The sequence below is a fragment of the Sus scrofa genome, chromosome 7 (genome assembly GCF_000003025.6).
Source record: "Sus scrofa isolate TJ Tabasco breed Duroc chromosome 7, Sscrofa11.1, whole genome shotgun sequence".
Taxonomy (NCBI): Eukaryota; Metazoa; Chordata; class Mammalia; order Artiodactyla; family Suidae; genus Sus; species Sus scrofa.
The window spans coordinates 68,508,167-68,536,037 of NC_010449.5; the positions used below are offsets into that span (position 1 = coordinate 68,508,167).

A 27,871-nucleotide genomic window follows, 5' to 3' on the forward strand; every position below is an offset into this window, starting at 1 on the left:
ATTTTTTGAGTAACTGACATACTGTTCCACAGTTGGCTAAACCATTTTACTTTCACATCAACAATATGTAAGGGTTCTAAATTCTTCAAATCCTCACCAACACTTGTTTTCTGTTTTTTTGGTTTTTTTTTTTTTTTTTTTTTTTTTTTTGTCTTTCTGCTATTTCTTGGGCCGCTCCCGCGGCATATGGAGGTTCCCAGGCTAGGGGTCAGATTGGAGCGGTAGCCTCCGGCAACCGCATCTGGGATCCGAGCCGCATCTGCAACCTACACTCAGGGCAACGCTGGATCGTTAACCCACTGAGCAAGGGCAGGGACCGAACCCGCAACCTCATGGTTCCTAGTCGGATTCGTTAACCACTGCACCACGACGGGAACTCCTTTTTTTTTTTTTTTTTGTATGGTTCTTTTTTTTTAATAGAATTCTAGTGAGGGTGCTATCTCATTGTTTTTTCTCATTTCCCAGTGATTAGTGATGTTGAATGTCTCTTTATCTGCTTATTTGCCATTTATTTATTTTCTTCAGAGAAATAGTCTATTCAGGTCCCCCTCCCTTCTTTTTTTTTGTCTTTTTAGGCCCACACCTGTGGCATATGGAGGTTCCATGCTAGGGGTCAAAGCGCAGTTGTAGCCACTTGCCTACACTACAGCCACAGCAACATGAGATCCAAGCTGAGTCTTCCACCTACACCACAGCTTATGGCAGCGCTGGATCCGTTATCCATTGAGTGAAACTAGGGTTCAAACCTGAATCCTCATAGATTCTAGTCAGATTTGTTTCCTCTGAGCCATGACAGGAACTCCTGCCCATTTTTGAATTGGGGCTTTTTTGTTGTTGAGTTTCAGGAGTTTGTGTATAATCCAGATATTAATTTTATCAAATATATGACTTGTAAATATTTTCTCACATTCCATAGGCTGCTTTTCCACAGTGTAGATAGTGTCTCTTTATGTCCAAAAGTCTTTAATTATCATGTCCATTTTTTCTATTTTTCCTTATGTTGCCTGTGTGTTTGGTGACATATCCAAGAAATCATTGCCAAATCCAATGTTAAGAAGCTTTTATCCTATGTTTTCTTCTGATTTATAGATTTAGCTCTTATCTTTGATCCCATTTGAGTTATTTTTTGTAAATGGTTATTTTTTAATTTAATTTTTATTTTTTTGCTTTTGGGACCCTCTCTAGGGGTCATATCAGAGCTGTAGCTGCTGGCCTATACCACAGCCACAGCAACACTGGATCCCCAACCCACTGAATGAGGCCAAGGATCAAACCCACAACCTCCTGGATACTAGTCGGATTCGTTTCCACTGCATTATAACGGGAAATACTTGATGGATTTTTGGATGTTGAACCATCCTTACATTCCAGAAATAAATCTCACTTGGTCATGATTTGTAATCGTGGCAATACCCTGCTGAATTTGACTAGTATACTGGTATTTTGTTGAGAGTTTTTGCGTCAGTGTTTATAAAAGATATATATATATATATATAATATATATATTTTTTTCTTTTTACGGCTGCACCTGCAGCATATTGGAAATTTCCAGTCTGAGGGTCGAATTGAAACTGTAGCTGTCAGCCTACTCCACAGCCACAGCAGTTTTGATCTCTGGCACCAGGACTTCTCATGCTTCGGTGTGGCCAAAAAAAGAAGAGGGTATTTTTAATTGCTATAAATTTGTGACTTTTTCAAGTTTTCTTTCTTTTACTGATTTCTAACTTCATTTATTGTAGTCACAGAATTTTTTTTCAATGATACTTAAGTTTTAAAATTGATTAGACTTAATTTGTGGCCTGACGACATATGGCCTATCTTTGAGAATGTCCTGTGTGTATTGAGAAGAAGTATATATTGTTGTTACTGGGTAGAGTGTTCAAATATGTCTGATATCTAGGTGGTTTATCCAGTTGTTCAAATATATCCTTATCTTCTGTCTGGTAATTCTCTCTGTTGTATTGAAGTCTCCTGCTATTATTATGGAACCGTTTCTCTCTCTTTAGTTTTGTCGACTTTTGCTTAATATTTTTTGATGATCTCATTAGGTATGTAAATATTTATAATTGTTATATTTTCTTCTGGTATTGAGCCTTTTATTAGTATGTAATGACCTTTGTCTCTTACAACCTTTTATCATTTAAAGTCTAATTTGTCTAATAGTAGTATAGAAGGTTTGCAAACTTTGACAGTAAATGTATGGGGCTTTGCATGTTGCTTATTCTAATTTTGTTTATTGTTTTTTTAAAATCATTTTCACTCTGGGGCTTAACAGTCCCTATTTTATCTTAAGTAGAAGTTTTTTTAGTTGTAGTGGATTTATCCATCCTTTTCTTTGTTAGTTTTATCTTACTCAAGAATTCTTTCCTTAATCTGAAATTACAGAGAGATGTATCCTAAAAACATTGTAGGTTTACTTCATTTTATTGCACTTTGCAGATACTGCATTTTAAGTTTGTGGCAACCCTTTGTCAAGCAAGACTTTTGACACCATTTACTAATAGCAATGGCTCTCTTTGTGTTTCTGTGTTACTTTTTGGTAATTCTTACAGTATTTCAAGTGTTTTCATTATTATTATATTTGTTGCCAGTGCTAAGTGATGACTGATCTTTGATGTTACTGCTGTGACTTGCTGAATGCTCAGATGTTAGTTAGTACTTTTTTAGCAATAAAGTGTTTTTTTGTTTTTTGTTTTTGTCTTTTCTAGGGCCACTCCCATGGCATATGGAGGTTCCCAAGCTAGGGGTCTAATCGGAGCTGTAGCTGCCGACCTACACCACAACCACAGCAATGCGGGATCCGAGCCGCGTCTGCGACCTACACCATGGCTCACGGCAGCACCGGATCCTTAACCCACTGAGCAAGGCCAGGGATGGAACCTGCAACCTCATGGCTCCTAGTCGGATGCGTTAACCACTGCGCCATGACGGGAACTGCAGCAATAAAGTGTTTTTAAATTAAGGTACATATGTTATCCGGCAGGGCATAATGCTCTTGTACACTTAACAGAATATAATATAGTGTAAACATATCTTTTATGTGCAGCGGGAAATTAAAAATTTTGTGTGACTTGTTTTATTGTGGTGATCTGGAATTGAATCCACAGTATCCCCAAGGTATGCCTTTATTGTTCTATCTTCATATTTAGAGCTGTATATGTATTTAGTAACTCCTAGAGCTACTGTGTATTATGGATCAGGAAGAAGTTCATCTTTATTTTAGCCCCGTATCTTTACCCTAAGTAGTATTTTTTGAAGTGACCATTCTTTCCTCAGTGTTCTGAACGTCTCCCTTTCACAGGTCATGTGACCTTTTATGCATTGGTTTGTTTCTGGCTTTCTGTTTCTTTGATCTATTTGTCTGTTATTGCATCAGTCACTGTCTTAATGTTTATAGCTTAATAATAAGTGTTAATGTTTGGCAAGAGCAAGTTCTACCATTGCATCCTTTGCAGTTGTCTTGCCTGTTCTTGGCAATTTGAATTTCTTTGTAAATTCTAGAATCAGCTTGTCAAGTTCAACACACACACAGATTGGAAATTTTATTGAAATTACATTAACCGTTTTGGTCATTTTGCATGAAATTTGATATTTACCAGTGATGAGTGTGCTAGTCCATTTAGGTTATCTTCTATGTGTCAGTTAAAGTTTTCGGTTTGCTGTGCTTATACAACTTTGTTGGTTTATTACTAGGTACTTGTCAGAAAGTCCATTGTCAATGATCCTTTACTAAATGCCAAATTGGTTATTTAATTGGTCTTTGTTATCACTATCAGACATAAACCTTTTTAGTCAAAACTTCTGTCTTGATAGTTGGTTATCAGTAAGTCATGACTTACCTGTTAGCTGCTTTTTACCACCCCCGCTTCAGGTATTTTGTATTAGACCATGTTCTTTTAAAGGCTTCGTTTTAATGAATTCCCATTATTTCCTTGACCTGTGTCTTTGTTTATCATCTTCCTTTATCTCCTGTTCAGAAGCTGCTTTGGGATACTTTCTATTTTATGTGGTTTATGCTTCTTTGTTTAATTTATTGAAGTGTCTAAGTATGGATGATTTTTAGTACCAAAATGCCAAAGAAAAGTGAAAATGAGTTCTTAAAACAGTGTAAGATTCCAATAGGAAGCATTAGGTCATTGTAGTTTTTTGGTTTTTTTTGTTTTTTTTTTTGTTTTTTTAACTCCTTAGTGGTCAATATGATTTACATTTAACTCACAATGCTTTCTCAACCAGAAAAATCACAAATTACTACTGCTTAAGAAGCAGAGTAAAATGAGCTACTTTCATCTTTTTCCACTGCTAATTATAAAATATTTATGATATCTGGAAATTGTCACATGGATGTTCTATAGTATGTGACTTGTATTTTTTTTTAACGTCCAATGCAGAAGAAAAAAACTGCAGTCAGGAGTTTCTTGAGGCTGTATGATGAAATTGGCATATTTAAAAACCTTTGCTCCATAGCTTAAAAGTCATGAGTGCTACTTTTCTCTTTATTAGGTTCTGAATCTTTACTATTGCTCCTAGATATTTTTGTTTTGAAACTTGTTGAAAAGTATTATGTAGCTGGGTTGTGAATGGCTTCATTTTATATATATTTTTTAAGGAGAGTAGAAACTTGTTTTGATTACAGTGGGCATTTATTAATGTGTATTTTTAATTAATTTGATTTAGCTGGTCTTCTGGCTACTGTACTTCTATTATAGAAATGAACACAACTTAATGTGTCAGATTATCCATTTGCATTCATTTGGACTGATTCCATGTTCACTGAAATTATTTATTTATTTATTTATTTATTTATTTATTTTTTGGTCTTTTTGCCATTTTCTTGGGCTGCTCCCGCAGCATATGGAGGTTCCCAGGCTAGGGGTTGAATCAGAGCTGTAGCCACCAGCCTACGCCAGAGCCACAGCAACGGGATCCGAGCCGCGTCTGCCGGATCGTTAACCCACTGAGCAAGGGCAAGGATCAAACCTGCAACCTCATGGTTCCTAGTTGGGTTTGTAAACCACTGCGCCACGATGGGAACTCCTGAAATTTTTTTTTAATTAAAAAAATTAATCCTAATTTAGCTTAGTAACTTACTTTCTTTAATGAACAAGTACGCTTTTGGTCATCTTGGCAACAGCATAACATTTAGTTACATGTAAACATGTGCATATTGTTAAATATCCTCAAACAGATGCTGGTCTCTTTAAACATTATACTTCAATGTGGGATGGATAAAGGAGGTTGACATGCTATGAAGGGCCAAAAAGATGGAAGAATTGCCTTTTTAAAGAAATAAGGCAATTAAAAGGAAAAATAATTCACAGTTGAAAAATGACAGTAGAAAGTAATAAGGTCATTGGGCATAAAGTGACTTAACTTATATTGTTTGGAAGTTCCTGTTGTGCTCAGTGGGTTAAGAACCCGACTGGTATCCATGCGGATGTGGGTTCAATCCCTGGCCTTGCTTAGTGGGTTAAGGATCTGGTGTTGCTGCAAGCTGTGGTCTCATATGCTGCTCTGATCTACCGTTACTGTGGCTGTGGTGTAAGCCAGCAGCTGTATCTCCAATTCAGCCCCTATCCTTGTAACTTCCATATGCTGTGGGTGTAGCCCTGAAAAAAAGGAAAAAAAACAACTTACATTGTTTGCAGTACTCTGGATAATTGTTTAATGAAGCCAGCTAGTATGAATGAGGACGTGGGTTCCATCCCTGGCCTCGCTCAGTAAGTTAAGGATCTGGCATTGCCGGGAGCTGTGGTATAGGTCACAGATGTGGCTCAGATCCCACATTGCTGTGGCTGTGGTGTAGGCTGGCAGCTACAGTGTCGATTCGACCCCTAGCCTGGGAACCTCCATATGCCGCTGGTGCAGCCCTAAAAAACAAAAAAAAAAAACAAAAAAAAAACAGTTGAAAGAATTTGGAGTAGGGTGGAAGAATGGAAAAGATTATTAAAATGTTAAATATTTCATGAAAGAAATGTTTTTGTGGTAATATTACTGTTTTTTTAAACAACTAATACCTAATTTGAAGGAAAGCATCTACTTGTGAATATAATATTTTTTAGTTCTTTCTGACTTACTTGTTAGGAATTATGTGTAATTTTTACATGTAAAATTTCCCTTAAAAAAAGAAGTCATTCTTCATTTGGAGTTCCGTGGCACAGTGGGTTAAGGATCTGGTGATGTCACTGCAGCATCTTGGGTCTCTGCTGTGGCAAGGGCTCAAGCTCTGGCTAAGGAACTTCCACAGATTATTAAGATTAGAGACCATAAGGATTATAAGCAAATAGCTAATTTATAAAGTGATTGTATTATTTAACAAGAAAGTTTGGGCAACTACTTCTGTGAATTTTAAATCTTAATGTCGTGAATAAAGTTCAGGATTTTACATTTATTTTCCTTTTTTAAAAATTTCCTTTTTAGTTATTTTTAAATGAAAATAATTGGATCTTTTATATTTTTAGGCTCGAATAGCATTTTTGCAAGGAGAAAGAAAAGGTCAAGAAAACTTGAAGAAGGATTTAGTGAGAAGAATAAAGATGTTAGAATATGCATTAAAACAAGAAAGGTATGCATGTCTCATTTTTTATATGAATAAGAAAAGTAGAACAGTATTATTCTCTTATGCATTATATTTTCTTATACATTATTCTTCAGTGTATTTGAAAGCATTTTGAAAGATAGAAAAGTTTGCCCAAAGTGCAAGATGATATTTAGATTTGATTCTTATATGGGAAAAGAAAAAGAGATTAAAATTGAAGTAATATCTTTATTATAGAGTCTGAGTTTGGGTTTTTTTTTTTAACAGATTAGAAAAAAATTTGTTTTTTACTTGAGTATATGATTTGGGTAATTTATCTTTTTTCTTTTACAATATGTTTTTTCCCTCCAACTTCCTTTGCTAGTAAAGTTTAAAAAACAGACATTCATGTTATACTTTGTCATTTGAGAAATATATACCAGTAGTTACTTAACTGTGTAGAAAAGGAAAAAAAAAATTTTCTTTTAACAATTTATTATTAAACTTTCAGGGCAAAATATCACAAATTAAAATATGGCACAGAACTGAACCAAGGTGATTTGAAAATGCCAGCCTTTGAATCAGGTAAACTCAATTCTTCTCTTAACCTCCCTCCTCCACCACAATTCAAGAAAAACAGTTCATTTTTATGTAACAAAGATGTTCTCTTTACTCTGGTTTAACTTTGATAACATTGGTTAGTTAGATTGTTGACTATTGTGATACTGCGTTGAATTTTGGGGAAGATAATAAATGAAAAGTAAATATGGAACTAGAGATTCTCTTACTAAGTGAAGTAAGAAAGAGCAAGACAGATACCATAAGATATCACATATTGTGAAATCTAATATATGGTGAAAATCAACCTATCTACAGAACAGTAACTCATGGACATAGAGAACAGACTTGGGGTTGCCAAGGGGGAAGGGGAGGAGGAGGGGGTGAGATGGACTGGGAGTTTGGTGTTAGTAGATATAAACTATTGCATGTGGAGTGGATAAGCAATGAGGTCCTGCTGTATAAGCACAGGGAGCTATATCCATTCACTTGTGATGGAACACGATGGAAGATAGTATGAGAAGAAGAATGTGTATGTATGTATAACTAGGTAACTTTGCTATAAAGCAGAAATTGATACAACATTGTAAATCAACTATAGTAAAAAAATTAAAATTTAAAAAAGTGGTTTCGTCTACATCATTCTATGTAAGCTTAATTTTTATTATTAAAAAAATTTTTTTTCTGGAGAAGTTGTGATTAACTCAGTTTAGTACTAAAAAAATTGGAAATTTCATTTGGAAACTATAAGGGAAGCCAAATAAGAATAAGGAAAGGAAACAGTTATCTTTAGTTGGCCTTGCTTTTTACTAAAATAGTCTTTTAAGAGTAGTATCTGATGAACAGTTATTCAGGGAAGAGAGGGCTGGATATAGTTGAAGACTAACAGTTTAGTGTTTAGGGTTTCATATCACTGCAATATGAGTAGTCTAAAAGTAATAAAGTGTATTTTGATTTACATAATATTTGGGAATATTACTGCAATTTCTTATTAAGGAGGTATATGTAGAACCATTTATATACGTATTTGGATGGTATAGGCAAATTGAATTCTATACTGTTCTTGGCTGCTGGTTACTAAGACAAGGAAAAATATGTCTTTATTTGGTTCTATTTTTCTTTTCATTCTGTAGTTTACATACCTAACCGAGACAAAACATGTATGATAGCAAAAATAAAACCTGTTTTTTTTTTTTAAGTTAAGTATTTTGGTAAATTTTTAGAATTGAGTTAATTGGTTTTTAGTTAAATATTAAGTACTTAAGACTTGACAGAAATGCCCTATCTGTACAAGCTGCAGATGATTTATTTTGGGGTCTTCTCCACTTAGCAGTTTTAACACCAAAGCCATTCCAGTTGTCACATATAAAAATTAAGGAGTTCCCACTATGGTGTAATGGGATCAGCAGCACCTATGCAGCACCAGGACTCAATCCCTGGCCTGGCACAGTGGGTTAAAGGATTCAGCGTTGCCACATTCGTGGTGTAGGTCACAGCTGTGGCTTAGATCTGATCCCTCTGGCCTGGGAACTCCATGTGCCAGGGGGCAGCCAAAAAAGGAAAAAAAAAAATTAAGAGACCAAGTGGCATAGGTTTCCTTTGAACTAGTTTTTCAGTGCTTATGAAGACTCACTCTAATGCTTTTAGAACAGTATTATGGTCACCTCCTTGGAAAAGCAGCACTAAGTGATAAAGAGATTGAAGGTCTATTTATTTTGGGTCACCTTTACTACAGCAGTTCCATTGTAGTTAGAAGAAGTACAGTGGCTTCACCATAGAGAAAACCTGATGGCTTTGGAGCTTTTCTTTGACTCATTTACTTTCTAATACGGCTAGAATATGCAAAAAGTAAGCAGTCATTTTTTTATACCTTAAGGACTGTCCCCCTAACTTGGTCTGTGTAAGTATGAGGAAGGAGGCTAGTTGCACCCCTGTTGTTCCTGGAGCTAGAGTCGTAGGTGGCTAACTGGTGCAAGTTTATATAAAGGAAAAATCATTAGAATATAAATCTCTCCTGCCCACAACTGAAATAAAGTAAAAATAAGCCTGTTTTTAATCTCTATAAACATAACTATTAAAACTTTCTCAAATTGAAGAATAAAATAACATCCACATATTTTATTTATAGGAGACACAATAGCAAAGTAGATGTAGAAAAACTACTCAGGATGTTTAGTGGAAAACACATAAAGGGATGAGCAAAAATATACTATGCAAACAAAGATAAAATTATTTACATCAGAGTATAGATAAAGGTAAATATTAAATGAATCATTCTTGCATTTTATATACTTAAAATGTGAAAAAGGAAATTTACAAAATATTGCTTGTTTTTTTCTTTTTTTTCTTTTTCGGCCACACCATGGCATATGGAGCTCCAGGAATCAGATCCACGTAGCAGTTGCAGTCTGTGCCACAGCTACAGCAATGCTGAATCCTTTAACCAGTTGTGCCGGGCAAAAGAAAATGTGTACTGACAAAAACAATTTGTCGCTTTTGGATTTCCCCAGTCATCCAAAAGTAGGGCATTCCTATGAAATCTTTCATAAACCAAAATACATAAAATGAAGAAGCAGTTAATAACCTTTGAACACATCTTACTAATGATACATAAAATAAATCAAGATAAAACACTGATGGTAACACATAAGTCAAAGCTATGACAGCTTGATGCTGAGATGTTGAGTGCAGTTTCTGAGGATGAAGCTTAGTGGTGCCTCTCTCGCTGCTTGGGGGTACAACCACTGCAAAATAAATGCTTGAGGGCTATTATTTCTTTTCACTTTTTTTCATAAAAAGAAAAAAAACAATGTTTATAGTATCATTTTTTTGTTGTTGCTTTAAATTTTATGGCTGCACCTGTGGCAGATGGAAGATCCCAGGCCAGGGATTGAATCCAAACCTCAGCTACAACATAAACCACAGCCGGGGCGCCCAGGGATTGAACTCACTGTGGCAGGCCAGGGATTGAACCCATGCCTCCACAGTGATAAGAGCTGCTATAGTTCCATTCCTTTTTTTTTTTTTTTTTTTTTAGTCTTTTAGGGCTGCACCCACGCCATATAGAGGTTCCCAGGCTGGTGGATCTGTAGCCACCAGCCTACGCCAGAACCATAGCAATGTAGGATCTGAGCCACATCTGCGACCTACACCACAGCTCAGGGCAATGCTGGATCCTTTACCCACTGAGCGAGGCCAGGGATCAAACCCATATCCTTATGGATGCTAGTTGGGTTTGTTAACCGCTGAACCACTATGGGAACTCCCCATAGTTCCATTCTTAACCCACCGTGCCTCAGCAGGAACTCCATTGTATCCTTATTTTTAAAAAACTGGAAATAATTCAAATGTTCATCAAAAATAGAACGAATAAATATATTGTAATATTTTAGTGTAAGAAAGTGCTATTTTTAAATTTTTTTATTAGTATTATTTTGCTTTTTAGTGCCACACCTGCAGCTAATGGAAGTTTCCGGGCTAGGGGTTGAGTCAGAGCCTACAGCTGCCACCCCACATCAAGCCACAGCAACATGGAATCCAGCTCACGGCAATGCCAGATCCTTGACCCATTGAGTGATACTAGAGATCAAACATGTGTCCTTGTGGATACAGTTCATTTCTACTGTGTCATAACAAGAACTCCCAGGAAGTGCTATTTAATAAGAAAAGTGAATAAACTATAACTAAACCTGAAAACATGAATGGATTATATAAAATCAAAAATTGATATAAATGATATCATGTATATCAAATTCAAAAATTAATCTGGTGTTTAGAAATCAGGATAGTGTCTGTCTACCCTTTTGGGAATATCTAATGGATGGAGAAGTGCATAATCAAAATTTTTGGGGAGTTCCATCCTGGCTCAGCAATAATGAACCTGACTCATATCCATGAGGATGTGGGTTCAGTCTCTGGCCTTGCTCAGTGAGTTAAGAATCCAGGGTTGCCATGGGCTGTGGTGTAGGTCGCAGATGTGGCTCGGATCCTGCATTGCTGTAGTTGTGGCGTAATCTGGCAGCTGCAGTTCCAATTGGACCCCTAGCCTGGGAACTTCCATATGCCACAAGTATGGCCCTAAAAAGAAAAAAACAAGACACCAACAGCTTTTGGGGTGTGATGATGTTTTGTTTATTTATCTAGGAAATATTACATGAGTGTGTTTAAAAATTCATTGAGCTGTACACTTAGGATGTGCTTCAAGAATATCCTATATATTATTATAGTAGTCAAAAATGGAAACTAATTTCAACATTAGGGGACTGGTTAAATTAAACAGTTATATATACTTTCTATGGAATGTTATGTAATTGTTTCATATGATGTTAATCTGTTTATTGCTATAGATAGAGTTTATTGTTATAGACAGTTCTAGATACACTGTTAAAAGCAGCTTGCAGTGCAGTACACTTTTTTAATTTAAGAAGATAAATTGGTCCATTTTTGTTAAATAAGAGAAGCTCATGTATGTATTTTCAGATGGAAAGTTTGGAGTGATAAAATCTCAAGTACTGACATACTTGGTGGTAGCATTTGGGGCAACTGTATTTTTTGGGGGGGGGCAGTGTTTATATGTTATATGTAATTTTTTTGTTTGTTTTGGCCACCCTACAGCATATAGAGTTCCTGGGCCAGGGATCAGATCTGAGCCGCAGTTGCAGTGTACATTGAAGCTATGGCAGTGCCAGATCCTTAATCCCTTGTGCCAGGCCAGGGATCAGACCCTACATCCCAGCACTTCAGAGATACCACCAATCCTGTTGTACCACAGTGGGAACTCCTATATGTTATATGTGATTTAAAATGGCATAAATAGAAAAAATTGTAGAGAAAAAAATGGGGAGCTATTAGCATGAGATAAGCTTTCCTAGAAATCATAAATAATTTTACATTTAGGGGAAGATCGAGGAGATATTAATAATGGATTGATAGAAAATATTTGAACTGCTGCCAGTAAGTATTTGTTCATGTGATTCAGGAGTCTAGGGGTCAAACAAGTGTAAGCCCTGGGAACAGTTCTCACCATTCATTGTGAGGGCTTATCTTCTATGGCGCTCTATTTTTTTGCTTTATCTTAAGTTTTTTTTGGCCACTCACATGGCATGCAGAAGTTCCGGGGCTGGGGATCAAACCCAGGCCACAGCAGTGGCAACACTGGATCCTTAACCTGCTAGGCTCACAGGGTACTCCTATCTCAATATTTTTAGTGGGAAATTATAGGAAAATATTTTTATATCATTAGTGCCAATAAATAGTTTTTAATTTCACTCTAGAGATACTTGTTGTGAGCTTAACTCATCTGAACTTATGCTATTTATTAAACTCATTTTTGGTTACCTGATAATAAAACGACCTTTTACATATTGTAAAAACTATTTCCTGATTTATCTTTTAATTCTAAAAATGCAATTGACTGTATAAAGTCTAATATGTAGACTTAGTGTCTATTGATACAGACTGAAAATTATTGACTAGTTATAGATATACACACACACACTTGATTTCTTTAGTGTCGATTTTGGATAGTTAATGTGAATAGTAAATACAGCTTTTTAATTTCAAAAGCACTCAACTCGGCAGAATTCTGGTAGTTTAAAAAGTTGGCTTTAGTAAACATTTCATTTCAGTACCTGGGTTTTTGATTTTTGAATCTCTTGTAGTAACAGTAAATGTACACTTGAGTTCTTCCTATTTTAAAACAATGCGGGTAGTACTTAGGTGTTTGGGCTGTCAGGATATACACATTTAAAAATGAGTGACCCACAGGAGATAACCAAAAGTTAATTTTCTTCCATCCTTTGTAAAATATTTAGGTGTATTTTTGTGAAATCTAATACATAGAGAACTTTGGCAATATTTTCAGGAGTTGAAATACTATGTATGAAACTTGTCTTGTTTTTGTTGTTAATTTTTAGAAGAAACCAAAGACACAGAGGCTCCCACAGCACCTCAGAATAGCCAGTTAACGTGGAAGCAAGGCAGACAACTATTAAGACAGTGAGTAATGGTTCATTTTCAGCTTTAAGGATCTAGATATGAAAGTGTGAGTCACTTTGACAGTGAAAAATTATTTAATGATAGTGGGACAATGTGTATAGTTTTCATATTGCTTCATTTTTGCTTTGTTAGATCCTTAGATCTTTTTAAAGCCTGTTTCCTCTGAATGTTTCCCCAAACATTCCTCAAATGATGTTATTTGTGGAGTAGAATGTCATAAAGACTGGATGTCTTGAAGGCCAGAACAAAAACAATATAGAATTCATATTTATGGAGAGTTCATTCCCATCACTGCAAAATTTACAGGTTGGGTTTTAAGCGGGATTGTGACTAGTTTAGAGGAAAAATTTAACTGGTTATCTGAAATTTTCAGAAGTGGCTTGCCAAATCCTATGTTTCCTTGAATTTTTGAGGAGTTTATTTTTTTTAAATGGCTGTACCCTTTGCATACAGATGTCTCTAGAAGTTCTTGGACCAGGGATTGAATCTGAGCCACAGCTGTGACCTCCGCAGCAGCTGTGATAATGCTAGATCCTTTAACCCACTGTGCTGGGTTAAACCCATGGGGATCAAACCCATGCCTCTCTAGTCACTTGAGCCACCGCAGGCAGATTCTTAACCCATCTCTGGCACAGCAGGAACTATATGGAAACTTTCTGATGTTTGACCTCTTTGCTATATTAGAAGTACTTCTGGGAGTTCCCGTCATGGCGCAGCGGAAATGAATCTGACTAGGAACCATGAGGTTGCAAGTTTGATCCTTGGCCTTGATCAGTGAGTTGAGGATCTGGCGGTGCTGTGAGCTGTGGTGTAGGTCACAGACATAGGGTGGATTTGGTGTGGCTGTGGCTGTGGCATAGGGTGGTAGCTGTAGCTCCGATTGGACCCCTCCATATGCCTTGGGTGTGGCCATAAGAAGACAAAAAGACGAAAAAAAAAAGAAGTACTTATTTTTTTTTTTTTTTTTTTTTTTTTTTTTTTTTTTTTTTTTTTTTTTTTTTTTTTTTTTTTTTTTTTTTTTTTTGTCTTTTATCTATTTGTTCCTTTCCCTTATATTTTGAAATTTTTGATGCTTGTATAACTACTGAAATCTTAGATAATTTATTATTATTCAACTTTATCAACTCTAGACATCTTTTTTTGGTTTTTTGTTTGTTTGTTTATTTTGTCTTTTTGCCTTTTCTAGGGCCACTCCGGAGGCACATGGAGGTTCCCAGGCTAGGGGTCTAATCAGAGCTGTAGCCACCGGCCACAGCCACAGCCACGCCAGATCTGAGCTGCGTCTGCGACCTACAGCACAGCTCACAGTGACACCAGATCCTTCACCCACTGAGTGAGGCCAAAGATCGAACCTGCAACCTCATTGTTCCTAGTCAGATTCATTAACCACTGAGCCACAACGGAAACTCATAGACATCTTTACCTTCACTACAGTAACCCAGTGAAGTGTGGTCAGACCCTGGATCTAGTTATTATGTAGAACCGCCCTTGCGTGATCCAACAGTCTCATATTCCACCTCTCTTACTCCAGGTCCTATGTTACTTATCTTGATCTTTAGTTCCTTGACTACTTTGTTTTCCTTTATATCTCCTCTGCCTATGGCTTGCTTTATTTTGGGTTGTTGTGGTGGTGGTGGTAGGTTTGTTTTTAAGTTTGTTTTTGTTACTTCCCGTGCTCCCATTTAGACTTCATGATCTGTCACCCTTTTACTTGTTGCCTTAGCTTTCTTGCTGCCTACTACTTACCCCCTTCCCATCAGTCATTTTACTATATATACCTGCATTATTCCAGCCCTAGTTCAGTCTTATTATCTATTGCTTCTCTTTCTAATTCTTGAAGAAAAATCACAGAATCATGTAAATGCCATTAAATATTCGTGGTATCTCTCCAAACATTACAGCAAGCCTTTTTCCATATTCCTGCTCACCTCCTGCTCTCATTGTCCTCAGTAGACATTATGAACTTTTGCCACTTCTCAGTCCATTCTCCTTTACTCTCATTAGAGCACCTCAGATTCTACTTCTAAAAATATGAAGGCTGTCAGGTGAGAACTCTCTCTTCCTTATTTTTTTTTTTTTGGTCTTTTTGCCATTTCTTGGGCCACTCCCGCGGCACATGGAGGTTCCCAGGCTAGGGGTCGAATCAGAGCTGTAGCTGCCAGCCTACGCCAGAGCCACAGCAACGTGGGATCCGAGCCGCGTCTGCAACCTACACCACAGCTCACGGCAACGCCGGATCGTTAACCCACTGAGCAAGGGCAGGGACCGAACCCGCAACCTCATGATTCCTAGTCGGATTCGTTAACCACTGCGCCACGATGGGAACTCATCTTTTTTTTTTTTTTTAATTTTTAATTTTTAATTTTTTTAATCTTTTTAGGGCCATACCCCTGGCACCTGGAAGTTCTCAGGCTAGGGGTTGAATTGGAGCTGCAGGTGCGGGCCTGTGCCACAGCTACAGAAACACAGGGTCCGAGCCAGGTCTGCAACCTGCACCACAGCTCACGGTGCTGCTGGATCCTTGACCCCCTTACTTAGGCCAGGGATCGAACCCTCATTTTCATGGATACTAGTCGGATTTGTTATCACTGAACCGCAATGGGAACTCCTCTCTCTCTTTTTTTTTAATTTTATAGCCACTTTTATGGCACGTGGACGTTCCTAGGCCAGGGATTGAATCCAAGCTGCAGCAACAATGGATCCTTTCTCTTTTTTTTTAATTTTTAAAATTTTATTTATTTATTTATTTTTGTCTTTTAGGGCCACACCAGCGGCACATGGAGGTTCCCAGGCTAGGGGTTGTATCAGCTGTAGCCACTGGCCTACACCTCAGCCACAGCACTGTGGGATCTGAGCCATGTCTGCGACCTACACCACACTTCACAGCAATGTCAGATCCTTAATTCACTGGGGATTGAACCCGCTTCCTCATGGATGCTGGTTGGGTTTGTTAACCACTGAGCCATGACGGGAACGCCAACACTGGATCCTTTTAAGCCACTGCTCGGGGCCAGGGATTAAACTCACACCTCCGCATTGACCCAATTCCCTGCAGTTGGAATCTTAAGCCACAGCAGGAACTCTGAGTACTGTCTTAACTTTTTGCATTCTTTTCTGTAAATGTATTTAAACCTCATATTCATCACCTCAATTTCTAATGTTGCATTCAAAGAGGTTTTTGTTGGAGTTCCCATCATGGCTCAGTGGAAATGAATTTGACCACTGTCCATGAGGATGCAGGTTTGATCCCTGGCCTCGCTCAGTGGGTTAAGGATCTGGCGCTGCCATGAGCTGTAGTGTAGGTCACAGATGAGGCTAGGATCTGGCATTGGTGTGGCTGTGGCATAAGGTGGCAGCTACAGCTCCGATTCGGCCCTTAGCCTGGGAATCTCCATATGCCGTGGGTATGGCCCTAAAAAAAAAAAAAGAAGACAATAAAGCACCCCAAAGAGGTATTTGTCAGTCTGAATTCTTAGTGACTGAAACTCAAGCAAGTTTTAATAAAAACAGATTACTGTCTGGAAAGGATGGTGGGGTAGATAGCAGCATAGAAGGAAGTGCTGAATAGTTGAGTGTCAGAAACATAAGAACTAGAATATCATAGGATTGCTCAGGGACTGGAAACACCCAGGGTATATTCTTATTCTTTGGTTTTCTACTCCTCTGTGTATTGGTTTTATTCTTTTCTACTGAAAACCACTTTTCTCCAGATGGCAGGGGAACCCTTAATTTTATAGAAGAATATGACTACTGCTGAGAAATTGATTGCATGGTATTTCTCTCATAAATGCTTGATCCCATTGCCTTAATATTCTGTCTTTTCTCACCTTTTTCTAAGAATAGTTATCTCCACAGTCTTCCTTGTTCATTTGTCAACACTCTAGTCTGCTTCCCATTTTGATGTTTCACTGAAGCCACCAGCACAATCATATTTATGTGACCCGTTTTATTTATATTTGATGTTTTGGAAATATTTGACATTACTGTTCATTTATTTTTTGATACTCTTTTTCTTACTTTTATGAAACTATTCTTTGCTTTTTTACCCTAATTTCTCAAGTTCTTTCTTTTAATTTTCCTTTGAATTTCTCTTACTCTTTTATCCCTTTTTGTGTTGGTATCCAGAGACTTTCTGTTTTCACTTAAACTTTTTCTCTGGGTAATTTCATTTAAATCTATGTCTTCAAATGCCACCAAACACTGATGACTCTCAAATCTATTCACCCAGATTAATCTCTTTTGAGCTTTGGACCATTCTTATATCCGTGCCTAATAAATGTGATCACTTTCATAGACACTAAATAACTATTGATAGGTACCCTCTAAACCAGATCTTGATACTTCATTCTTCATTATATTGAATAGAACCAGCATGTAGCCATCACAGTTAGAAACTTAAAATTTTTCAGAATTCTTATGTCATCTTTTCTTCTACTGCCATATTTGCTTGTGCACCAAGACACTAAGATTATATCTTATTTTTCTCACATTTCTTCTTTTCTTCTCCAGTTTTACTTCTTGCTTTGTTAGTATCCTAACCAGTCTCCCTGTCTTTAGCTTTCACTTAAAACCCTTTGTTATTTTGTCCACAGCCTATAAGGCTTCTTTTCAGCATTTTTTCTTCCCTATCAGATACTTTAGAAAGAAATTCATTTGTCACGCAAAGCCCTTCATGACCCATAATCTATGGCATGATTTTGTCAGTCCCCTCTTCTTTTTCACTCTCATCCTAGATCTCAGTTAAGTACCCTGGTTTAGATACATGGAAAGTTTGAAGACTACAGGACTGTAGGAATACCATGAGATCTTAGATTCTAGGAGAACTAACCAGCCAAAAACCTTTGGCCAAGAGCCCAGGTTTAAACTTAGCATGTCATTGTTCTGAGGTTTAGTCCTATTCATCCTTTACCACCTCATGGACTTTTTTCTTTTTTTTTTTAATAATGTATGTCATCAACTCTATTTTTTTAGCCAAAGCATTTTTTTAGGCTCTGGGGCTTTTTAGGCTTCAGGATAATTGGCCCTTAATTAGTGTTAGCCATCTGTATGCTTTCTTAATTAAATTTTGGTTTGTAATTGTCCTTGTTTTCTTAGAACTAGAACTAGTCTATAGAGAAGAAAGTTATTGAGGCAGAGGAAGAGTATATATTATAGGATTATGGGTTTTTCCAAAATCCTTTGTAATTTTGATTTAGCAAGTTTGCAGGTACTAACATATGTTGGATTTACTATTTTAAATTTTCTCTTACAGATATCTTCAGGAAGTAGGTTACACAGATACAATATTAGATGTGCGGTCTCAGCGGGTAAGGTCATTACTTGGACTGTCCAATTCAGAACCAAATGGATCAGTAGAAACAAAGAATTTAGAACAGATACTGAATGGAGGTGAATCTCCTAAACAAAAAGGACAAGAAAGCAAAAGGTATGATCTATACTTATAGATTAACTTTTTTTATACAGTGGATATTATGATTCTCTTTAGCTTCTTGTTACTGCTATTAATGACTTTTAGAGCATGTAAAGTTTAGCCTCAAAGACTTTTGTCCTCTAAATGGTGCCATGGGCAAATAAACTTTCTGTTTAGGTGCTTTTTAAATTTATTTATGTTAAATTTCGATGCCAAGAGAATGGCTATAGTTCTGAAATAGGTGCAAGATTAAAATTTGAGGGTGATTTCATGTTATTTTAACTTCATAATTTTAAAGTTTTTATTATTTTCAATAAATCATACTGCACTATAATTACAGTGGTAATAATTGTGAAGAAAACAAGGCTTTGCATTGTGTTTGGGTTCAGAAAGCTACCAGATATGATATACTTTTTTTTTTTTTTTTGTCTTTCTGCCTTTTCTAGGGCCGCTTCGTGCGACATATGGAGTTCCCAGGCTAGGGGTCGAATCAGAGCTGTAGTCTCCGGCCTACACCACAGCCACAGCAGCGCGGGATCCAAGCCGTGTCTGCGACCTACAACCCAGCTCACAGCAACGCTGGATCCTTAATCCACTAAGCAAGGCAAGGGATGGAACCCCCAACCTCATGGTTCCTAGTCGGATTCGTTAACCACTGAGCCACAATGGGAACTCCTCCTCATTCATTTTATTTTATTTTATTTTATTTATTTTTGTCTTTTTGCTATTTCTTTGGGCCGCTCCTGCAACATGTGGAGTTCCCAGGCTAGGGGTCGAATCGGAGCTGTAGCCACTGGCCTATGCCAGAGCCACAGCAACGCGGGATCCGAGCCGCGTCTGCACCTACACCACAGCTCACAGCAATGCCGGATCGTTAACCCACTGAGCAAGGGCAGGGATGGAACCCGCAACCTCATGGTTCCTAGTCGGATTCCTTAACCACTGCACCATGACGGGAACTCTTCCTCATTCATTTTAAACTAAACTTGTAGCTAACCAGGCTGAGTAGTTCATAGAATTATAAATACTTTAGAGGAATGCACTTTTTTGTATCACACCTGAATCTGAATTAAAGATCCACAAAAAACTGTATCTTCTTTTTTTTTTTTTTGCTTTTTAGACCCGCATCTGCGGCATATGGAGGTTCCCAGGCTAGGGGTTGAATCTGAGCTACAGCTGCTGGCCTACTCCAGAGCCACAGGAATGCCAGATCCAAGCCTCATCTGCGACCTACACACAGCTCACGGCATCACCATGTCCTTAACCCACAGAGCAAGGGCAGGGATCGAACCCACAACCTCATGGTTCCTAGTTGGATTCGTTTCTACTGCGCTACAATGGGAACTCCAAACTGTATCTTCTTATAAAGCTTCTTGCCTTTGCAAGATTAAAACTTTAGTAGATTTTTCCCCCTGTTGTGGTAGAAACACATAACATGAGATTAAGCTTTTGAATGCAGTGCCATTTTGTTAACTATAAGCAGTGTTGTAGAGCACATCTGTAGAACCCTTTCATCTTGCATGTCTGACTCTCTATTCACATGGCATACCAATGCCCTACTTCTTCCTCCCCCCAGCCCTTGACACCTACCGTTTGACTTTCTCCTTCTCTGGGTGACCACTTTAAATCATACAAGTAGGGTCATGCAGTATTTATCGTTCTGTAGATGGCTTATTTCACTTAGCATCATGTCCTAAAGGTTCATCAATGTTTTCCTTCTTTTTTAATGACTTCACGATAGCCTGTTGAATATGTATACTACGTTTTCTTTATCCATTCATCTGTCTACAGACATTTAGGCAGTAGTTGTTTTTAATAAAGGCTGATTTCCTTTTTTTTTTTTTTTTTTTTTTAAGTATTTTGGCTACACCCACAGCATCTGATAGTTCCCATGCCAGGGATTGAACTCACATCACTACAGTGATAATGCCAGTTTCTTAACACACTGTGCCACAAGGGAATGCCGTGATTTCCTTCTTGATGAGTATACTTGTATATTGTGCGTCTGTACTAATGTAGGTAAGTATCAGTTATGATCAGGGCCTCTGAAAATTTCAAAGAAATAAAATGATCCAACGTGTTGATAGAGATGTCAACAAAAAGATATTTATTATATTCTTATTTAAAATAGTAAAAAAAAAAAATTGAAGCAGTCTTAATGTTCAACAGCAGAAGAATGTTATGGTTTAGATTATATTACTAGAAACATTTTAGAATGTGAACTCTGAAGACTTACTGGATTTGAATCCTGACTTAGCCACTTACTTTGCCTGACTTTGGGCAGGGTACTTTACCTTCTTGTGCCTTGGTTTCCTCATTTGTAAAATGGTAGTGATAGGGCTGATGTGAAGAAGAAGTGAATTGATATAAGGCATTTAGAACAATGCTTGCATATAATATGTGTTAGCTATGACGAAATACTCTTTATCCAGTTGAAATGTGACCTCATCAAGAGTAATGTTTATTAGATTCTGCTGAGTGTATGTCACTGTTACCTTTCTTGGTTTATTGTAAGGAGATATTGTTGGGTGCATAGTGCACACATAGTATCTTCTTTATGGTGATTCATTGGGGGAGAGAGTTCTTATAGATCTTCTAACTGAAAGCTATGCTACATTTTAGTAATTGGTCTGATTTACCTTTGAACCACCAGTAGTTGCTCTCTTTCTCATTTCACCCTCTTTAGAATCTTGACAAATTTGTGGGGTTCCCTCATCTCTCGAAAATATACTGACTTTTTAACCTTTTTACTTACCAACCTTATGTTTAGCTTCATTCTATTTTCCCTTCACCTGGATATATTAATTTTAAAAATTCTGGTCATTGCCTTTTTAGAATGAGAGATGATAGTTAATAGTTGGCAAAGAAAAAAATTATAGACAGCGCAGATGGAGGTGTCCACTTAATCATGGTGGATTAAAGGCACCTTTTACTTGTGTGCCTTCTAGAACCTCTGGTAGCATAACAGTTAAAGACTTTTTAAGATACATTAACACACAAGGACAAATTGAATATATGTAGAGAATGAGAGGATGTACTCTCCATCAGGTAGGAGAATATAATAATTTTGGAGACTGGAAAGAAAAAAGAATTTGGATCACTAAATGCCAGTAGAGTTCCAAAAGCAAAGTAGTGAGAGGTATCAGGTATGTCTGAAGTTAGGTTTAGAGGGGGCTATTAATAGGGGGGCTATAATAACTGTAATTAATAGTTTCAGGTTTATATAAGAAGCATTTAGGATCTAAGATCCCCACCCCACCCCACCCTTTTTTTTTTTTTTGCTTTTTAGGGCCTTACCTGCAACATATGGAGTTTCCCAGCCTAGGAGTCCAATTGGAGCTGCAGCTGCCAGCCTACACCACAGCCACAGCAACACTGGACCCAAGCTGCGTCTGCGATCTATACCATAGCTCATGGCAACGCCAGATCCTTAACCCACTGAGTGAGGCCAGGGCTCAGACCTGCATCCTCATAGATGCTAATCAGGTTGGTTAACCACTGAGCCACGATGGGAACTCCTAAGATCCCCTTTTTTATCCTTTGTAGCCACTTGAACCCTTATTCCAAAAATGGTGGTTTATTTTCTGGTGAATTCTCATTTCTGGTGAATTCCAGCAATTTCTGATTTCTTAAGAAATCAAACAACTGTAGGGTGGGTTACCATACTGAAACAAGAGGATTATCTGAAAATCTCCAGCTGAGCAGTGAGATCCACTGTTTTCTTCTACTATTTGGCTTTTGGCATTTTAGCAGTTCCAGGCAGGAATTAGATCTAATTCCAGGCAGGAATTAGATCACATTAATAGAGAAGACCTTATAATACTAACATTTGGGATTTGCCAGTGAAATGGCTAGGCCTCTACCCTATCATACAGAAATGAAGCTAGCTGCTTGATAAGTCTTGCCCATGTACATAATACATCCAGGTTGCTTTTCATTGCTTCACTGTTAAATGTGAACACTTAATGGAAGACTCTTTGCTTGAATAGGAAAATTGGAGACCAAAAAAAAATCAAACCAAAAAAGGAACTCAGAGAAAACAGGGAGCAGAACACTTTAAAACTATGATTACTCTTCTCAGAGGACTGAGAAAAGATAATGCATGTAGAAAACAGTAAGATGTTATTTTATAAAGTTCAATGAGAGATCAAAAAAGAGCTAATAGAAATTAAAAAGTGTGATAGAAATAACTTCCATGTAAAACTTGGAAGTTAAAGGACTCCTCCAGAAAAAGAAAAGAAAGTAGCACTGAAAAGATAGGAAAACGTAAAGATCAGTCCAGGAGGGCCAACATCTGAAGAGGACTTTCAGAAAGAGTAAAATGGTGTTGAAAAGATTATTAAGGTAGTAATTTTTTTTTATTTCCAAAATATATTTACAGAATGTATTTCTAAGGATGTTTGTTTACAGATTGAAATGATGTCCTCTAATTATGCAGTGAAATAATGTTTGAAAAAGCCATACAAAAGCTATCATTGTGCATGCTCAAAAGAAACAACGTTAGCATTCAAATAGCATGAAGTCTCAGCCCCTTCACAGTCCATGGTTGATTTAATTTCCATTTTCTTAATGACTAATGATGTTGAATCTGTTTATGCTATCTACGTATCTTTTGATACAGGGTCTTTTTGAATAATTTCCCCATTTTTTTCATTGTTTTATTTTTACTGTTGAGATTTAAGTGTTCTTTTAATATTCTGGATGTATGTCCTTCATTGAATGTGTGATGCAGAGATATTTTCTCCCGGGGTTCCTGTCGTGGCACAGCAGAAATGAAACTGACTAGGAACCATGAGGTTGCAGGTTCAGTCCCTGGCCTTGTTCAGTGAGTTAAGAATCCAGCGTTGCCGTGAGCTGTAGCGTAGGTCGAAGATGCGGTTTGGATTTGGTGTTGCTGTGGCTGTGACTGACGTAGGCCAGCAGCTGTAGCTCTGATTAGACTCCTAGTCTGGAAACTTCCATGTGTTGTGAGTGCGGCCCTAAAAAGCGAGAGTAAAAAAAAAGAAATATTTTCTCTCAGTCTGTAGGATTTTATTCTGTTTTGGGGGGGTTTTTTGTTTTGTTTTGTTTTTTTGGGTTTTTTTGGCTATGCTCACTGTATTTAGAAGCTCTCAGGCCAGGGATTGAAATGCCCATGCCACACCAGTGACATAAGCCACAGCAGTGGCAACACTGGCTCTTTAACAGCTAGGCCACCAAAGAACTCCTATAGGCTTTTCCTTAAATTTTTCTTAACATTGTCTTTCAAAGAGCGAAAGTTTATAATTTTGGAAAGTCTTATTCATCAATTATTTTTTTATGGATTTTGCTCTGTTTGACTTTTAAAGCCATCTGTATGTATTACCGTGATCAAATACAATTTTAAAAACCTAATATGTGAGTTCTCACTTTAGAGAAAGAAATTTCTATCCAAGGGATGACCATACCTAATTTATCAGTTTATTTTGAAAAATAATAACACATTTCAGTGCCTAGTACAATGGATTTTATTTTGGTGCAGTAATTACTTAAAATATTTTCATCGTAGAAATTTAACGATCACTTTAACTGTAGAATATGTATCTTTCTAACATTCTTGGGTAGAATACTTAGGTAATATGTTAACTAAGTTGTCATTTGAATCTCTCCACTACCTTCAAGTAATGTTTTTAAATAGGAGACACAGCAAAAATATTAGAATTAACCACTGGAATATTTTGACTGATTTTTTTTTTTTTTTTACCTCTCTTATATAGGCCCTCCGGTGATGTTCTTGAGACATTCAATTTCTTAGAAAATGCTGATGACAGCGATGAAGAGGAAGAAAATGACATGATTGAAGGCATCCCAGAAGGAAAAGACAAACATCGGATAAACAAACACAAAGTAAGAATTAAATTTTATATTCTCACTAGCTAAAGTATATATAGTTCTGTATTTGGAATAGAAAATGTTACATTGGGAGTAATTGATTATTTTTTATTTTACTATGTCACTTAAAAGTTTTATGTAGTCAGTTTTGGTGTTTTTTTGCCTGCATCCTCGGTGTGTGAAAGTTCCCTGGCTGGGGATTGAACCCCTAATGCAGTTTTGACTCACGCCATAGCTGCAGCAGCAATGGATCCTTAACCCTCTGCATCACATGGCAACTTCCTGTAGTCAATTCTTATACATATAGTAGAAATTATTTGCTGTATTATAAACTAAATGGCAAGAAAAAGTCTTTTTATAGCATTAGTCCAGTGGTTTGAAACTTTTTTTAAAAAGCTACATCTTCTCCATTTCTGTCACTGCTGAAGTTTGTCTCTTCATGTCCAGTAAACAAGTTATAACTAAAGTTGCGGTGGGGATACTCCCATTCTGGGTGATAGAGTAAACTAAGAATTATAAATGTATGTGTCACCACTTTCATTCTTTGCTAAGGATTAATATGTTTGCTTTTGCTCAAAACCTAAGAAACAGGTTTATCTGTTTTAGTGTTGATACAGGTTAATTGTAAGAACAAAAAGTAGATTAGATGATCCGTGCGTGAATTTTCGTGGTAGTGTACAGTGTTTCAAGTATGTTAAAAAAAGTTGGGGTATAAGTTCATTTGTGGTTCTTTGGGATTTTACAGTAATGTGGGGAAAACACTTAAAAGCTTACAGTCTATAAAAGCAGTTTTCAGCATTTCTGCCACATTTCGTATGTGTAACATACTCATGTGGAAACTTTGATCCTTCCCCTCCCCCCAGAAGCACTGCTTTACTTACAACATCTATTGCCTTGCATTAGTTAATGTTTTTATTAGCTATCCCATTTCCTTAATGAATTATGGACTACATACGCATGTCTCAGTGAGTGAGGTCAATTCAGTACAGTTTACTAGAATGTAAGCAAGTAAATGAGTCTTTAGTAGTTTGTCTTTAATGGAGGTACCTGTGAGTTTATTGTAATTGGATTTCTTTGTAAGAAGCATCATTCTGGATAATTAGCGTTTTAACCATTGTTATTACCACATTACTTGCATCACATTTTACATCAATCTTCACACAGCACTTCTAACAACCATTTATCAAGGGTACAATTTGGGATTTGTGAACCATGTGGAAAATCTAAAGTTTTGTATCTAAATAATCTAAAAATAGGAGTATTAATGTAAAGATAATTGTGTGAAAACATAAAGGATCACTTGAAGATTTATCATAAAAGTAATTCTTGGCTTATATTCCATTTACAGATAGGTAATGAAGGTTTAGCTGCTGACCTAACTGATGATCCTGATACCGAGGAAGCGCTGAAAGAATTTGATTTTTTAGTGACTGCTGAAGACGGTGAAGGAGCTGGAGAAGCACGGAGTTCAGGGGATGGCACAGAATGGGGTAAGGTGATAAAGAAATATGGGGGTGGGAGAACATCTAGCTCTTAAAGATGTATTATTATTAAATATTATATGTGAGATATGTGTATCTGAATGAATGTTGGCACCTAAACTGAGAGCAAGGAGAAGAGTGATAATGAATCATTTCAGAGTATTTTTGCACCAATTTATTTAGATTTGGTGACTAAACTAATATATAGGTTTTGGTGGATTTTGATTATTGAAATCTGTCTTGATTTAAAGTTGAAACATCTAGTTAATTTAGAAATCCAGTTCCTTTCCTCCTAGCAGATTTTTATTTAAAAAGCATATATATAGTTTTAAAATTCCCATGATTTAATTTGGTAATGAATCTAGGTTTCAAGAAAACTTAACACTTTTCAGTATGCCTGTTTGGTACTATCTGACTTATTACTAGAAAATAATAAAACTGCTAGTCCTTAATCATAGTTCTAAATTGAAATAAGATTTAGTAAAGTATTAAACTTTATTATATATAATACTCAGTTTACAAATGTGTTAGGGCCTAGCCTTTGGAAGTGATGCATATTAATTAAAACCCAGCCATAATTAAAAGGGACAAAACAGTTCTATTTATACAGGGTTTTTAAATCCCATTAGAAAGTAAAATAAAAGTGTATAAAATATTTTAAGATAATAGCTGAAGTCTAGTATTTTCTTCCTATTAAATATGTTCATTCAATCATCTTTTAATATCAGCATACCATCTGGTAGGTAGAGCTCAAATCATGTTTACAGAGCTTTATTGGATAATGTTACTAAGTATTTTAATGCATATTTCACATGAATGCCAAAATTGCTTAATTATTAGCAAGAGGAATTAATTTTCACTAGATTTTTTAAAACTACTTTGGTGATAAACACAGTTGGATATGTTTTTTTTTGTTCGTTTTGTTTTTTTTGTTTTTTTTGCCTTTTCTAGGGCCGCTCCTGTGGCATATGGAGGTTCCCAGGCTAGGGGTCTAATCAGAGCTGTAGCCACCAGCCTTTGCCAGAGCCACAGCAACCTGGGATCCGAGCTGCATCTGCGACCTACACCACAACTCACGACAACGCCGGATCCTTAACCCACTGAGCGAGGCCAGGGATCGAACCTGCAACCTCATGGTTCCTAGTCGGATTCATTAACCACTGAGCCACCATGGGAACTCTGGATTTTTTTTTTTTTTTAATGCCTCATTTATGTATTGATACTGGGTATTGCTAATAGCAAGAGAGACAAAACCTAATAGATAATGTTTATTGACTATCCTGATAGAAATGGAGTACTTAAAAGATGTGCATTTTGTTACCAATTTTCTCATTGTTTATAATTCTAAAGTACTGTTTTCAGACCTTTCAGAGAGAGAGGAAACACATTAATTGAAGATACAGAAAAAACTTACAATTACTTTCTGACCTTGAATATACATTTTTGTGCTAATTATTTGAAAATGACTATATTATAGATTTACCCTTCTTAAGAATTTGCCTTGCTCAAAAGAAGCAGTAAAAGTATCTGTTTCCTTCTAACTTCTCTGTGCAACCCATTCAGTGCGGGAAATATGTTTTTCCCAATAGTTTCTAAAGTACTGTTTTGGATTTTTTTACTGGATTATTTTATAATTCACATTTTTTAGGAGGTTTAGTGCCTACAGATTCATGTGAAAAAAATTTAAACTCACCTTTAGCACTACTATGTAGAGAGGATGTTTAATATTTTTCTATATGTATTTAGCAAAGTATTTTGCTTTGTGCTGATTTATAACCCACTTTTAATATTCTTCTGCGACATCACCTTTAATAACTGCATAATGCTCTATCAGTATGTTCCCATATTTATTTAACTGGGGCTCCTACTAATAGACATTTAGATTATTTTTATTAAAGAAAAAATAGGTCAAAAGCAGTTTTCAAACATCTGTGTAGCTAAATCTTGGCACATATCCATTGCTGTCTTCTTCACCTAAAATTACTAGAAGTTTTAATAAGTTTTAATTCCCTGTCAGAAGAATATACAAAAATTACAAGAATTTCATTTGTATAAAATGCT

General features: G+C 36.7%; 1 protein-coding gene across 8 annotated transcripts in view; it reads left to right on the forward strand.

The window, feature by feature from the left end:
• STRN3 (striatin 3) overlaps positions 1–27,871 on the forward strand; it is a 106,512-nt gene that overhangs the window by 37,406 nt on the left and 41,235 nt on the right. For 7 of the 8 annotated variants that reach the window (XM_021099888.1, XM_021099889.1, XM_021099890.1 and 4 more), the window contains exons 2-7: positions 6,459–6,562; positions 7,026–7,099; positions 12,988–13,069; positions 18,321–18,494; positions 24,215–24,344; positions 25,678–25,819. In XM_021099888.1, coding sequence (XP_020955547.1) covers positions 6,459–6,562; positions 7,026–7,099; positions 12,988–13,069; positions 18,321–18,494; positions 24,215–24,344; positions 25,678–25,819 — 706 coding nt within the window. Of the gene's footprint in view, positions 1–2,940; positions 2,964–6,458; positions 6,563–7,025; positions 7,100–12,987; positions 13,070–18,320; positions 18,495–24,214; positions 24,345–25,677; positions 25,820–27,871 lie in introns of those variants that run through there. The other variant, XM_021099893.1, reaches the window with a different exon arrangement.